The following is a 12,904-nucleotide window of genomic DNA, read 5'->3' as shown; positions in this document are numbered from 1 at the left end:
GGTCCGTTTCGCGAGTTTAGGGGCGGAATCCGTGCGTTCGAGGGGAAATTGAAATGGAAACTATTTCCGTTTCGAGAACGCGTCTCTGTCCGCGCGGCGAGGACGTCGTCATTCGAAACTATCGAACCTCGAAACCGACTGCTAATCAAATTCTGGACATTCGTGCGCGTAACAAAAGTCGAGGGAACTTGCTGGAACCAGATGCATGGATTATCGAAGACATTCTGTTCGTTTTGCAATCGAGATTTAGGGACCACTTCGAACGAATTGGCGACGAAGAACGGAGCCGTGTCGCGCTTCCGGTTTTACCCGCGGGGAAGAGGAGAAGAAGAAGAAACTGAGAAGAAGGAGAGAGGCTGCTCGATACTCAGAGCGATGTTTCGTCGTTGCATACGCGAACATCTCGCGAAGTTCATCCAACGGCGGTGTGAATTCCCGCGGGCGGACCAGAGCCTTCCTCGAGCGGGGAACTTCCGGCGGAAAGTGTGCCAGCGATAGGGCAGTGGAGCTCGAACGACCTCATCGACGCGAGCTACCCATCGATCCCTCCTTTTTTCGCCTCGTCGCGCTTCCTCGGACACTCGGAACGCGACGTCGGAAACGTCCATCAATCTTCCGCGAAATTATTTACGATCGAGTAATTCCGTGTCACCCTTGAAAGGAACTCGGGTTGGTAGACCCGTCGAAACCCTGAGAAGTCGTAGCTGCGTTTTTATGAACGATTACGATTTCATTTTTCAGAGGAAACCTTGCTGGAAGGAAATCTTTAGGTTTCCGCGTGGTTCGTTCTTTATAGCGATGTTCTTACGTTATCCAAGGACGCAATAATAACGATAGCGATAATAGTAATCGATTGTATAATCCATTAACGATTCTGACATCGGGTACCGTTGGTTCATTCGCAAGAACGAACAGATTTTAAGTCCATATGTACACGCGAAGATTGTTAATGTTCTCACGAGACTATTGTTGTTTATTTCAGAACAAAATGGAGGAGCAACGATCGCGAAGGATTCAAACGATCGTCGAGGGTCTTCTGCCACAGACGATGGACCCGAAGGATCGCGCGATGGAGACCGATCTGCTGTTGCAATTCTGTCTGTCCCTCAGCAAGGTGAGTCTCTGAAACCATCCTGTCATACTCATCGTCCCTCCATAACGATTTATTCTCGCGTGGCAGATCTATCCGAAGCACAAGGACCTGTACAACTGGGTGGACGTCGACCAAAGAGTGTACGTCCCCTTCAACATGTCTTATCTCCAGGACAGCTTCGGTTATGTGAGTAGCCATTGAAAGACCCCAAAATTGAGCTCTCGCAGATTCCACACCGCAGCGAGAAAAATGATTTGCTTCGTTCCTGGGTTAGATAAGGTGGGGGACGCTGCTGAACGCCACTTTAGGCGCTGCCACTGCCGATCTATACAATCACAGCCGCAACCGTGATCGATCTCCGCACAGCATGGACGATCAGCTGGTCTACGTTTACGTTACAGCGCCACGTTACTTCCGCAGCCTTGGCAAACTGCTGAATCGCTTCTCGAGGAGGTAAGCGCGACTTCGCGGCTTCGATAAATTGCTCGAGGAAAGTCCATCGCAACCCTTCAACCCCCGCGCGAAGCCCCACGACCGATTCTCTCGTCGAATAACTAGAACCGTGAGTCGAAACCACGATCAGCCTCGACAGGCTTCGATGGCTCGCGGAATTTCTTCGAATGACACGCGTGTCGCGAGCACACGGACGAACGAACAGGCGTGTCACGACAGGGTGAAACAGCCGCCATAAATTCTCGTTGGATCTCCCGTTCTCGCGGTTTTGATAAAGGGGGATATAAGTCCAGCAGCCTGGACGGCTGAGGAATAATTTATCGCGGTCACGAAGCGCGAAAAGGCGCACCATCTAGCTCGAGCTTTATGCCATAGCGAGGATTCGATTCTTCCTCGTCTTTCCGCAACATTAAGCCTGATCCGTGGAATATTAAAACCACCCGCGTTCGTCGAGGTTGGGTCGAGCTTAATCGAATGCCACCGCGCTCTACCACGACTCACGACTTTAACAGCTGATTACGCAAACCGTAGAACACAGCGAATTCTCGACTCGTCGTTTCTCGATCGATCTCGATTTCGATCGTTACTAGCCAGTAGAACGCGTTCGATCAACCACGTTCCATCTTCGAATCTTTCTCCTTTTTCGTGGGTAGGTTAAAGCCGGAAAAGTGATTCGAGGGACTCGTAAGACGAGTCGAATCCTTTGGCTACCGTGCGTCGCTACGATGGCTTCCCTCCGCTAAGTAATGTTTTGATACGACTCGTCACTGCACTGGCTTCCTCTCGAATGACGTCTTTTCTAACGACGCGATGGTGTAACACTTTGCTCGCGTGCTTTCGTTCGAAGCAACGTGTTTACACTTTTCACAGAGGCGCGTAAGCGTTTCTCATCGGCTCCGCCATGGCTAGAGAATTAAATTCCACCATAATTGTAGAGACTCCATGGCGAACGAATCTCGCGCGAACGCTGAATGCGATATTCACGCACTCGAGCTTCAAAGGTGGTTGGTTTTTTTCTCTCAACGAGTTTGAAAACCGTTCCTCCAGTTCCTCATAAAAGGAACGCTCGCTAATAGAGTTCGTAATGACTAATAAATTAAAAACAGCGGACTGTGAATCGAGGGGGATTGAATTTTGCAACGCAAAGGCGGAGACGTGTAATCACGTATCCGCGGTTGGTGGAATAAATCTACTTGTTAGGACCCCGTTCTACGCAACAAAAATACCGGTGGATCGATTGCGTTAATTAAAGCAAGGGCAACGCGAGCACGCAAGCACGCACCCGTTCTCCAGTGCCACGCGTCCACGTTGGAGAACGCCTCGTCGACGAAATAACCGAAATAAAGAGACGGAGGAAAGAAGAAGCGCGTACGAATGTACGATAGCCATTGCCATGGTCCCACAGCGACATGTTTATTATCCTAGCCGCCATAGTGTTATTAAAAATAACGACGCCAGTTAACCGTCGTTGCATCGGCGATTTTTACGGCCGCCACTCTCGAAACTACCTTCAATATCGTCGATGGAAGCTGTTTTTGACCGCTAGATTCACGCGACCGTGTTTATCCGTAACTTCCGTCTTTACGACAGACGCTTCGACGTTTTAGCCGCGAAACGATCGCGAAGTTGCGTTCGTAAAACGAAATTCGCGTTAAACGAGTAGTTCAGACGGTCAGAGATCGAACGGACGCGTCGATTCCATCCTCGCGTCGAAGCGAACTCGAACCCAGCGCCGTTCATCGGGGATTAAAACGGTTCGTTCGAAACGCGACTGCCAATTATACCTCCGCTGCGTTGCTCGATGGTTAACGAGCGGAGAATATTATATTTGAAGCCGATACGGTCGATGATGATTTCGTGGAGGCCAAATCCGCGCGTTCCACGCCAGGCTCCCTCGTTCTCCGCGTCGAAACGGGCGCCAGGGCTGCACCGGAAGCTGAGGATCGCGGCGGCAGCGGCGAATATCGGTCAGCGGGCCCGTGAATCGGCTAATGGATGAATACTAATGAAACGAAATGCAGCTGGCTGACCGGAAGAATTTGATTAAGCTTTGGACGCATTCGTCTTCGTTAGCCGCGTCACGCGGCAGAAATATAGTTTTCGGATGCGGAGCCCTCCCGGCGACGGGAAGCCGGTGGATTCAAGGTCGCCAGGCGCCACGATCGACCGGAAGACCTACGAGTCCCCTCTGGACGTCCATCGATCGTATCGACGGCTCACTTTGGGACGTTAAGTTTAGGGAATAAACTTTAGATTCGACGTGGCGTTGGTTTTGCCCGTCATGGAACGATTTTAATACTGAATCACTTGTTTGACATATTCTCGCGCGCGTGTACAGATTTTTCCAAAGTCTCAGTGAAGATAGTAATTAAAGGAGATAAAGATAACAAAGTTGAAATTATGGGAGATTACTACGCGAGAGTAATTTAGGTTTATTCGACGACTGACTTTGGGACGTTAAGTTTAGGGAATAACTGATACTTTTAGATTCGACTTGGCGTTGGTTTTGCCCGTCATGGAACGATTTTAATACTGAATCATTTGTTTGACATATTCTCGCGTGTGAGTACAGATTTTTTCAAAGTCTCAATGAAGATAGTAATTACAGGAGATAAAGATAACAAAGTGGAAATAATGGGGGTTACTACGCGAGAGTAATTTAGGTTTATTCGACGACTGACTTTGGGACATTAAGTTTAGGGAATAACTGATACCTTTAGATTCGACGTGTTGCTGGTTTCGCCCCTCACAGAACGATTTCAATACTTAGTCACTGGATTGACGTATTCTCATATTTGTTCAGATTTTTCGAGCGTCTCAGCGAGGATAATAATTAATGGAGATAAAGGTGCTGATCGCGCGATTGCAGCTTGCTAAATGATGTGTCGATAATGATAATACAAAGGAAGATAACAAAGTGGAAATAATGCTGGATTACTACGCGCGAGTAATTAACGGTTTATTGGACGGCACTGGGATTGTTTTACCAAAGTGTAATCCGCGAAAGCTGGCCCTCATCGTTTCGCCCTAATTACCGGTGCTAATTTCAAAAACGGTCGAGAGCGGCCATTGAAATGGCCGGCGACACCGCCGCGGTTTCACGATCGAAAAAAGGCGGAGAACAGCGTTCGCACGCGAGAATTCCTCATCGATTAGGGATTAATATATCGAATCGCGCGGGGCAAATTGGTTGGCATCGATGTCGCGTCGCGGGCTGTTTGCGTTCGGCCGATAATCGAGGCAAGCCGTGGGAACCGCGGCCAATCGAAACGCGATTAAGTCGCCTTTCGTTCAATCAATTAACCGCTCGTTCGAGCCTCGTAATTTCTCGTTTGTTCGGCTAACAAGAGAAAACTGTACGACGACCAGGGGGAATTGCTCGACATTAGCTCGTTCGAATTGTCTCCGAACTGGGAGTGGACTCGATCGGTACTTTAAACGCAACCCTCTGTCGATTGGATTTCGAGCGACGAGAGAAGCTACTTTAACGTTTTAAAAATCGCACGATCGTCATCGTTTCTCGAATTAAATTTTACTATTCATGTCGATGAACCTAAATAGTGATAAACGCTACAGTATTTTATTACGACCTCGCAAAGTCCCTCTGACAGGTCACAAACAGCTTCTTTAAAAAAACGTTTCTCGAGCCTCGCAAGAATAAGTAACGCAGCTCCAAAGCGACATAATTCGATCACCAAATGGTACCAATTACATTCAACGAAGTCGTGGACCACGGTTGCTCGAATTCCACCTGGCTCGACATCGGCCAGATTGCATGTTCCGATCGTGGAACGTCGCAGACACTGACAGACTTGGACGCGGCGATGGCCAACCGAGGAATTTGCATAATACATCAGCGCTGGCCTCGTACAAGCGTCTCGGAACGACCGCGCGACGATCCGTTCTGTTAAACGACTCCCTTCGAGTCCCCTCCTCGTCATCGCTCCACTTTTTCCGTTTTAAACACGCGGAACGAGCTGGATTCATTCGCGAGAGAGAAAAAGCGGATCCAAAGCGTGTAACGGTAGATCTCGAAGTTACTGGGGTTCGCTGGGAATGAAAATGGCTACTCGAGCAGAGCGTATCGACGAGTTACTCGAATTAAATTAGGGAATAGGGAGTTCGATGCGCAAACTGTTTCTTCGATCGAGCCGCCACGATGGTAGCTATTTAGTAGCGCGAGGAGGGGGTGCGAGAAAAAGTTGCACGCTTTAAAAGGGGTAGCCGGACGTGGTATTTGCTAGGTGGATCGGGTTCCTTAACTCAGGATACCTTAACTCGAGTTATTCGGTCGGCGAACGCGCGGAATGCGGTCTTTCCAGGAAATCCAAGGTGAAATTCTTTGGTCGTCTGGTGTGCAAAGCTTCCCATTCGAAGCAACAGATTCTGGGACGCGTTATAGCGCGCGCATAATACCCAGTAAAATAATTGAAAAGAAAATCGTTCGATATCCTCGCTCGCTCGAGTCCCAATTTCTTTTTTGACTCGTTTCGAGTGAAAAGTCGAGGATACCAGGGCTGCGAGCTCGAGTGACGCGGAAATGATTGACTTCGAAGTTCCCTGGCTGGTCGTAATATCAACGGAACGGAGTGACGGCGGAGCAAACACATTCGGGATTCCAAAACGCCACTCTTGGCAGCGAACGCTCGTTGCTCGCTATTATCTCCTCTAGACAGACAGACGCAACTGGCGGGATGAATACAGCCCCAGCCACCGCGATAATTACTGCTGAAGGTATTCCGTGGCCGACGAGAACGTATCCCCTGCCGCCAATTTGCGCCCAATCGTGTATCGTCCTTAACGTTTGGACTCGTTCCGCTCTTTAGAGGCGCACGTCTGCCGCTCCAATTTCGCCCCAGCGTCGAGGCGCAACCGTGCCACCATTCTTTCCGCCGTAATTTTCAATTCCCCGCGCTACCAGCAATTTTCTATCCTCCCGCTTCTTCGCAATTTCGTAAAATCCTCGGACACGATTTGTATCGCGTCGACGTTTCAATTTAGAATCCTTTACTCCACGCGGCGAACGAGACTGCGGCGGTGAAGCGGTTGCATGGCGAACGGTTAAAACGGTTCGCAGCACTGCGAACGTCTGACCTAACATTTGCGAGCAGAAATGCGTGCGTCGTCGTAGCGTGCGGTTAATAATCGCGGCGCTGCTGTAAATTCGGGGGTGGCTGAGAGCGAGCATCGTAAATCGGTGCCTAATTCGTCCATTACCCTTAACGGAGGAATTTCGCCTCGCTGGCGCGGAATTATTCCGCCCCTAAATCGCGTCTCTCGTCACTCATCATCTTTTAATTAGCGGTTACCGTCGCGTTCCAAAATACGAGCCCTCGAAACCACTCGAAACTTTAACCACGCGGACAGTTTCTACGCTGACTGGCCGGAAGCGTGAGCGGCGCTCGATAGAATCGATAGCGTCGATTCGTTATGCTTTCCGGGCCAGCTGTTCATTATTATAGCGCCGGAGGCCATTATCCTGCCGATGAAATATATACATTCGCTGGGCGATACTCGCTGGCTATTATTTTCCCTCGGACATTTGTTACGGGAATTAGAGCCCCTCGGCTGTGCACGGTCGAAACAGAGCGGAAACGGAGAAAAGAGAGACCCGTAGCTGAAGATACCCGCACGCACGGTGAATACTTACAATCGCATCTTGTTACCAAGGATTATTCACAACGGATTGCTGCTGCTGTACGCGACGGACACCCTCCACGATATCGTGAACGTGACCGCGAGCAGGGACTGGGAGCTCTCCTGTTTCAAGCTGACCAAGAACGTCTTCAGCGAGGTGGTCGGGGCGCTCTACGTGCAGCAGTACACGCCTCAGTATTTAGAGAAGCTCGCGAACAGGGTAAGTAAGATACACTCGTGTCGTACGAAGCGAGAGTGGCTGTTGCGAGACGTGCAGATTTGTTTTCGTCTCGATCGACACAGGTGGGAGGGCTGTTCGAGCGGGTGAAAGAGACAGTGGCTGAGCGGATTTTGGTGAAGTCTTGGCTGGACGAGGAGACGAGGACGCAGGCGTTGCTGAAGCTGAACTCGTTGCGCGGAAGATTTCACGTGTGGCCTGGTTTCTACAATGAGAGCCTGCTGGCCCGCGAAATGGCCGAGGTGAGGCCTTCCTCGCGGTTGTTTGCGCGCGACGCGCGAGTATTGTACGCGACCATCCCTGATTCTTTCTCTCGCGAGCGTTCACGTTCTGCCATTTCCGGTAGGTGAAGATCGACCCGGACGACTTCTTTCGCAGCGTGCTCAGACGTTTCAGGCAGATTCGCACGGTCGACGACAAGGTTCTGCGAAGAAACGTCACAGAAAAGTGAGCACCCTCTTTCACGTACCATTTTTATCGTGTATCTTACTGTGAGATTAACCGATTTCTGTTATCGTAGACGTCGTCATCCTTACAGCGTCAGCGCTTACTACGAATCCTCGACGAACACGATTGGTAATACTCGACATTGCACGACACTGTATGATTATTTGGAGAACATTATCAGTATAGAAATCGTTTGATCGATTTCAGGTATCCCACTGGCGATGATGACAGCCTGGTCGTGGTCCTGGGACGGTGGACCAGCGTTCGCGGCGCACGCGACGCTCGGATCGGTGATTGGCCATGAAATCCTCCACGCGTTCGACCTCCATCGACGTCGACTGCCGTTGGACCCCGATCTGAACGTCGATCAGTGGCTCTGGATCACGGAGGAGTCTTGGAAGAGGCTCGAAGCGAGGATCGAGTGCGTTGCCAGACTCTACGCAAGGAGTTTCTGGAGGAAGGTCCAGTTTTATGGGAACGACGTCGCTGTACAGGTGAAGAACACCTTTATTTCGACTAAAAGTGCTACAGTCTTTATCCACGGAGCAAGGAATATAATGCGATCGTTTTTCAGTTCGATTGGAACGTGACGAGGAACGAGAACGTCGCTGATATCGGAGCCTTGCAGATCTCTTACAAGACCTGGCACACCCTGACGAACGGGAAGGATCGAAGTCTTCCCGGATTGGAGGGACTTCGTCCGAGCCAGCTTTTCTTCATAAGCGCCGCCCAGGTAAACAGACTTGCCTCTCGTTCGACGCGAGATTATCCGTGTCGCTTGCTTGGGATCAATTTTTAATTACGTTCCAGACTTACTGTTCCAATATGACTGCCGAGGCCTACATTCTTTCCGTTGAACTCGATTATCACACGCCTCAGCCAGAGAGGTAACTCGTCTCGTTTCTCGATTTACTTTTCGTTCGATCGAGACTCGAAATGCGACAATCTTTTTTTATATCGTTCGATGATCGACAAGGTAGGTTAATTAATTGTTATTGCAGGGTGAACGGTATAATGATGAACTCCCAAGCATTCGCGGACGCGTTCCGCTGCCCGATCGGAACCAAAATGAACCCCCCGAACAAATGCACCACCTGGTGATGATCCAGGCGTGGACAATCGTTCGCAGACAACGTCAGGTTTCGTCAACGACACTCGATCATCGGGACTCGACTCGTTAAACGTCGCGGTTTGCATCCAAGTCGGACGCGACCGATCGACGCGCGGGTTTAATCATTTTTTCAGCGATCGTCGAAGCGATCCTGCGTCGGAGGAAATCGGTTCAGGTACACTCGAGAATTGTAATCAGATATTTAATGAACATTGCTGACAAGAAATTCTGTCGACTGTTCGTTTTCGTTTTTAGAAATCGAAGAGGATCGAAGAACGGAGGTGGACTTTAAATAGTCCAGCGACGATTGAGAATCGACACCGCACGATCGCTGCGACGAGGATCGACACATAAGCTTGTTACAGAGTTCTTCAGAGTTTAAGGTACGACCGACGATGGTCGAAAAAGTGAAATACGCTCGTTTAAACGCGCCATTAACGTTAATATCTCTCCCTACGACGCTTTAGAGGTCTTTAGATTTATTCTAGCGAAAGCAATAAGATTACACGGAACGAGAGAACGAGGCGAGATAGGTAACGAATTAACGAGGACGTACACACACACACACACGCGCGGAACAAGTAAATCCCACGGAACTCACACCACGATCGTTCAGTTCGCGACGAGTCGATAAGGTAGAGCTTGCTGAAGGAAGTGAACGATCGATGTTCACCAGCGAAACGACAAACCTCTTCACAGAGAAACAAAACTCGTACGCGGTTTTTACGAACGACCAGTAATCCCCATTTCAAGCAGCTCAGATCTCCGCGATGATTCGCGCGTCGAGCACGATCAGACAGCTCTGAGACTGAACCTCGATGGCCTGCGAGACGAGCCAAAATGGCTCGCGACAGAGCAGAGACTAATAAGTCTACTCTATTTACCAAGCGAATCCGTTTAGTTTCTCGCGCACCGATTGTCTTCGCTCCTGTTAGTCTGTCAGATTCTGTAAATAACAACCCTGGCCCACTTGGTCCCGATCCTTTTTGGGTTTAGTTTAGTTGGGCCTGGGAACCACGCGAAGGATCCGCCAGCGCCGCGATCGTCGTCGATGGAACGTCGCTTCGAGGGGTCACTTCTCGAGGAACGCTTAGAAAAAGACCAGGCTGGTTAGCGCGCCGCTTCTGCTCACACCTGTATTTCGCTCGGTTCTTCTTACGGTACGGACACAAATTTCGATCGACGCTTCGCTTTTATTCGCGACATCGTTCCGCTCGGTTCTCGATGGAGGATTCAGGGTTTCAGTTGACACCAGTCGACCCAGACGAGCTGTCCAGCGACTCGATTAACGTCCCTCCGCACGATTTAATTTGCGTTTCCGTTACCGTGTCGCGGACAGAATGTTCGTCGCACGTTCGAACACATTTCTCTTACGTATAATAAGTAGTTTTACGGTGAATATATTCACGATCGTTCCCTTTTTCTAAATTGTTCCTTGCACAAATGCGTTCACCGTTATCGCGGATCGTTCTCGCGATCGAGGGACAGAGATCGATGGATCGCTCGTCGCGACGCAGCCGCATCCCCTTTTTCTCGTCGTCGAAGGAGCACACGCGCGAGAGGAACCAATCGTGCCGCGAATGGGATTTCTCGCGGGAATTTCATCGTCGTGAGCCGACGGCTAGCGAGAGTTGTTAAAAATTTTAGTGCGTTTACGCAAGAATCGCGATCTGTGATATTCTTAAGCGGTACTTAAGCAATCCGAGGGACCATTCGACGCGTTACCATTCCTCGATGATTTCAACCAACCAACAAACGAACAAACTATAAACGACAGAGAGAGAGAGAGATATATATATATATATAAAATTCTATTCTTAGCCAGGCGATTATCTAATGGACATTTAAGACGAATATCATCGACCACGCTCGGATGTCCCTCGTCGAATCGAAAGCATAAAAAGTCACGTTATTTAAAAACACCGTTGTAAATGTAAATGGCTGATTACTCATATGGCAAATAAATATGGTTTATATACAGCTGCGTCGTATGCGTTCATTTCCTGAATGTAGTGGCAGGAGAACTTCGAAAGTTCGATCTCGATCGATCGCGAAACAGACGAGGATCTCGACGCTCCTCTGCTTCTAACCCCGAGAGAAACGTAATCGATCTCTGATTAGAAACTTTCACAGACTCTCGGTGTTCCACAGAGGCCAGAGATTCGATCTCGCGTCATCCTTGCACGCGTCGAATTTCTTGCACGTCGAAAAATTGCAGGCTGCGCGCCAGCATCCGAGAATGAATCCCTCGACAGACGACCCAACATGTCACCGACTGTCTGGCATCTCCTGATCCTGCTGGTAAACGCGATAACCGAATTAGCTGCCCCCCAAAAGTAGAATCCCTCTGCTCTTCGAGTAACCAACCCCTCGATTTCCGCCACGCGATCGATCTGTGCAGATGACACTCGTCCATCGTCCCAGAATGACCGCGACCAGCTACGTGTCGGAATTCGAGCACGCACCGCGGCTTCACCCCTCCAGAAATCCCGTCTGCGCGTCCAGATTCAATCGCGACGAGCACGTCCGCGAGGACCTCGAGGAATGGGATCGACCGTCGATCGAGATCAGAGCCGTGCTCCACGGTTGCTCCAGATTTACGAGGGACAAGTAAAACGATGTTTTTTCTTTCGACTCGCTCGACTGGGGATGATTTTTCTGTTCGTCGAAAACGTAGGTACGAGGGGGATGAAACGGAGCTGGCAAACTGCGCGAGGAGGATCGTTATCAACGCGAGGTTCACCAATATCGGCAAGGTGTTCTGCTCGAAGATTAATTTTTATTTAACACTTACAGTTTTACTATAATCTGTTTACAAATAATATTTATTGGTAGACAGAGACTGAAGAGAAGTTCATAGTGGTCGATCACGCGCTGGACTCAGTGACCATGAGGAGGATCGCTCTGCGAAATCCCTACGTGATCAAGGTTCGCCAAGAGGCAGTGTTGCAGCTGTACGGTCTGAAATTCCAAAGCGTGAGTATCAGAGGAGAACGAGAAACATTTCGCTAGAACGTGACTGCGTTTTACTAGTCGTCGGTTACTCCGCCACGCGACGACCATCAACCCCCTATCAGCGCGTATTTTACCCGTTGCTGGTCAGAGCAGAGTAGCCGACGCGATCTCGCGGTTCAATCGTATTGATCGCGCGACTTTGAACAAGGTTGTTAACGCAGAGGCGAGGGAAGAGGTGATTAACAACCGAAGGGCAAATTTCACGGGGTGCGACGTTGGCTCTGAGAGGCCAACCTGTGGTCGGACCTTCATGCGCGGCGAACCGGTTCCATTCAGTGAGGTAAACGTCCTCGCAACCCTTTTCCATCCATTTCAGAACTCACTCGCCATTGCTCGATCCAATCTCGACATCAAAAACTAAGAAAATTGATTTTCATCGACGATGAACGATTTCAAAAGTTTAAAAGGCATACTCGAAAGGATAGCTCGGTTTTCGATGGAGGAGGATTAATGTGTACGACGAAGGGTCGTCAAGGGAGGTTGTAAGGTTTGCATGAATAATTGCAACGTCGAAGGAGCAAGGCAAAGATCAACAGAAGGGCTCGATAAACAGAGACCCTCGCGAAGGCGAGCGTCTTCCCTCGAGGGACCAATCTTCGCGTCTAACTGATACGAAACGGTTGCAGGGTTTCTGTTGTTCCTGCGGCTCGAAGGTAAACGGTGGACGCCTGTTCGGTGGCTCGAACGAGACCCTGGGAAGTTCAGCTGGCTGGGTTAAGTCGAACCATCGGGAGGCTCCAAACAAACGTCGCAACAGGTTAAAGTCGCTGGGACACGCGAGTACGAGGGACGATCCAGTGGCACGAAGCCAGACCGAAGGAGACGAGGCTCGATCGTCGAATAAATCGAGCAAGTCGAACGTGGATCGTTTCGTTGGTCGAACAATCGGGGGATCGCTTCGCGTGGCGAG

At 49.9% G+C, this 12,904-nt stretch overlaps 1 protein-coding gene across 1 annotated transcript in view; it reads left to right on the top strand.

The window, feature by feature from the left end:
- Nucleotides 1–9,661, top strand: part of LOC143427187 (neprilysin-1) — a 57,472-nt gene extending 47,811 nt beyond the window's left edge. Inside the window, exons 7-18 of the mRNA XM_076901118.1 lie at nucleotides 983–1,114; nucleotides 1,181–1,279; nucleotides 1,368–1,546; nucleotides 7,217–7,403; nucleotides 7,487–7,663; nucleotides 7,768–7,868; nucleotides 7,942–7,997; nucleotides 8,076–8,362; nucleotides 8,443–8,601; nucleotides 8,679–8,755; nucleotides 8,870–9,154; nucleotides 9,235–9,661. Of these exons, the coding sequence (XP_076757233.1) occupies nucleotides 983–1,114; nucleotides 1,181–1,279; nucleotides 1,368–1,546; nucleotides 7,217–7,403; nucleotides 7,487–7,663; nucleotides 7,768–7,868; nucleotides 7,942–7,997; nucleotides 8,076–8,362; nucleotides 8,443–8,601; nucleotides 8,679–8,755; nucleotides 8,870–8,969 (1,554 nt within the window). The 3' untranslated portion in view covers nucleotides 8,970–9,154; nucleotides 9,235–9,661. The remainder of the gene's footprint in view (nucleotides 1–982; nucleotides 1,115–1,180; nucleotides 1,280–1,367; nucleotides 1,547–7,216; nucleotides 7,404–7,486; nucleotides 7,664–7,767; nucleotides 7,869–7,941; nucleotides 7,998–8,075; nucleotides 8,363–8,442; nucleotides 8,602–8,678; nucleotides 8,756–8,869; nucleotides 9,155–9,234) is intronic.
- Nucleotides 9,662–12,904: the final 3,243 nt, after the last annotated feature.

This window comes from Xylocopa sonorina, chromosome 1 (assembly GCF_050948175.1).
Source record: "Xylocopa sonorina isolate GNS202 chromosome 1, iyXylSono1_principal, whole genome shotgun sequence".
Taxonomy (NCBI): Eukaryota; Metazoa; Arthropoda; class Insecta; order Hymenoptera; family Apidae; genus Xylocopa; species Xylocopa sonorina.
This window is presented reverse-complemented; position numbering and strand designations above follow the sequence as displayed.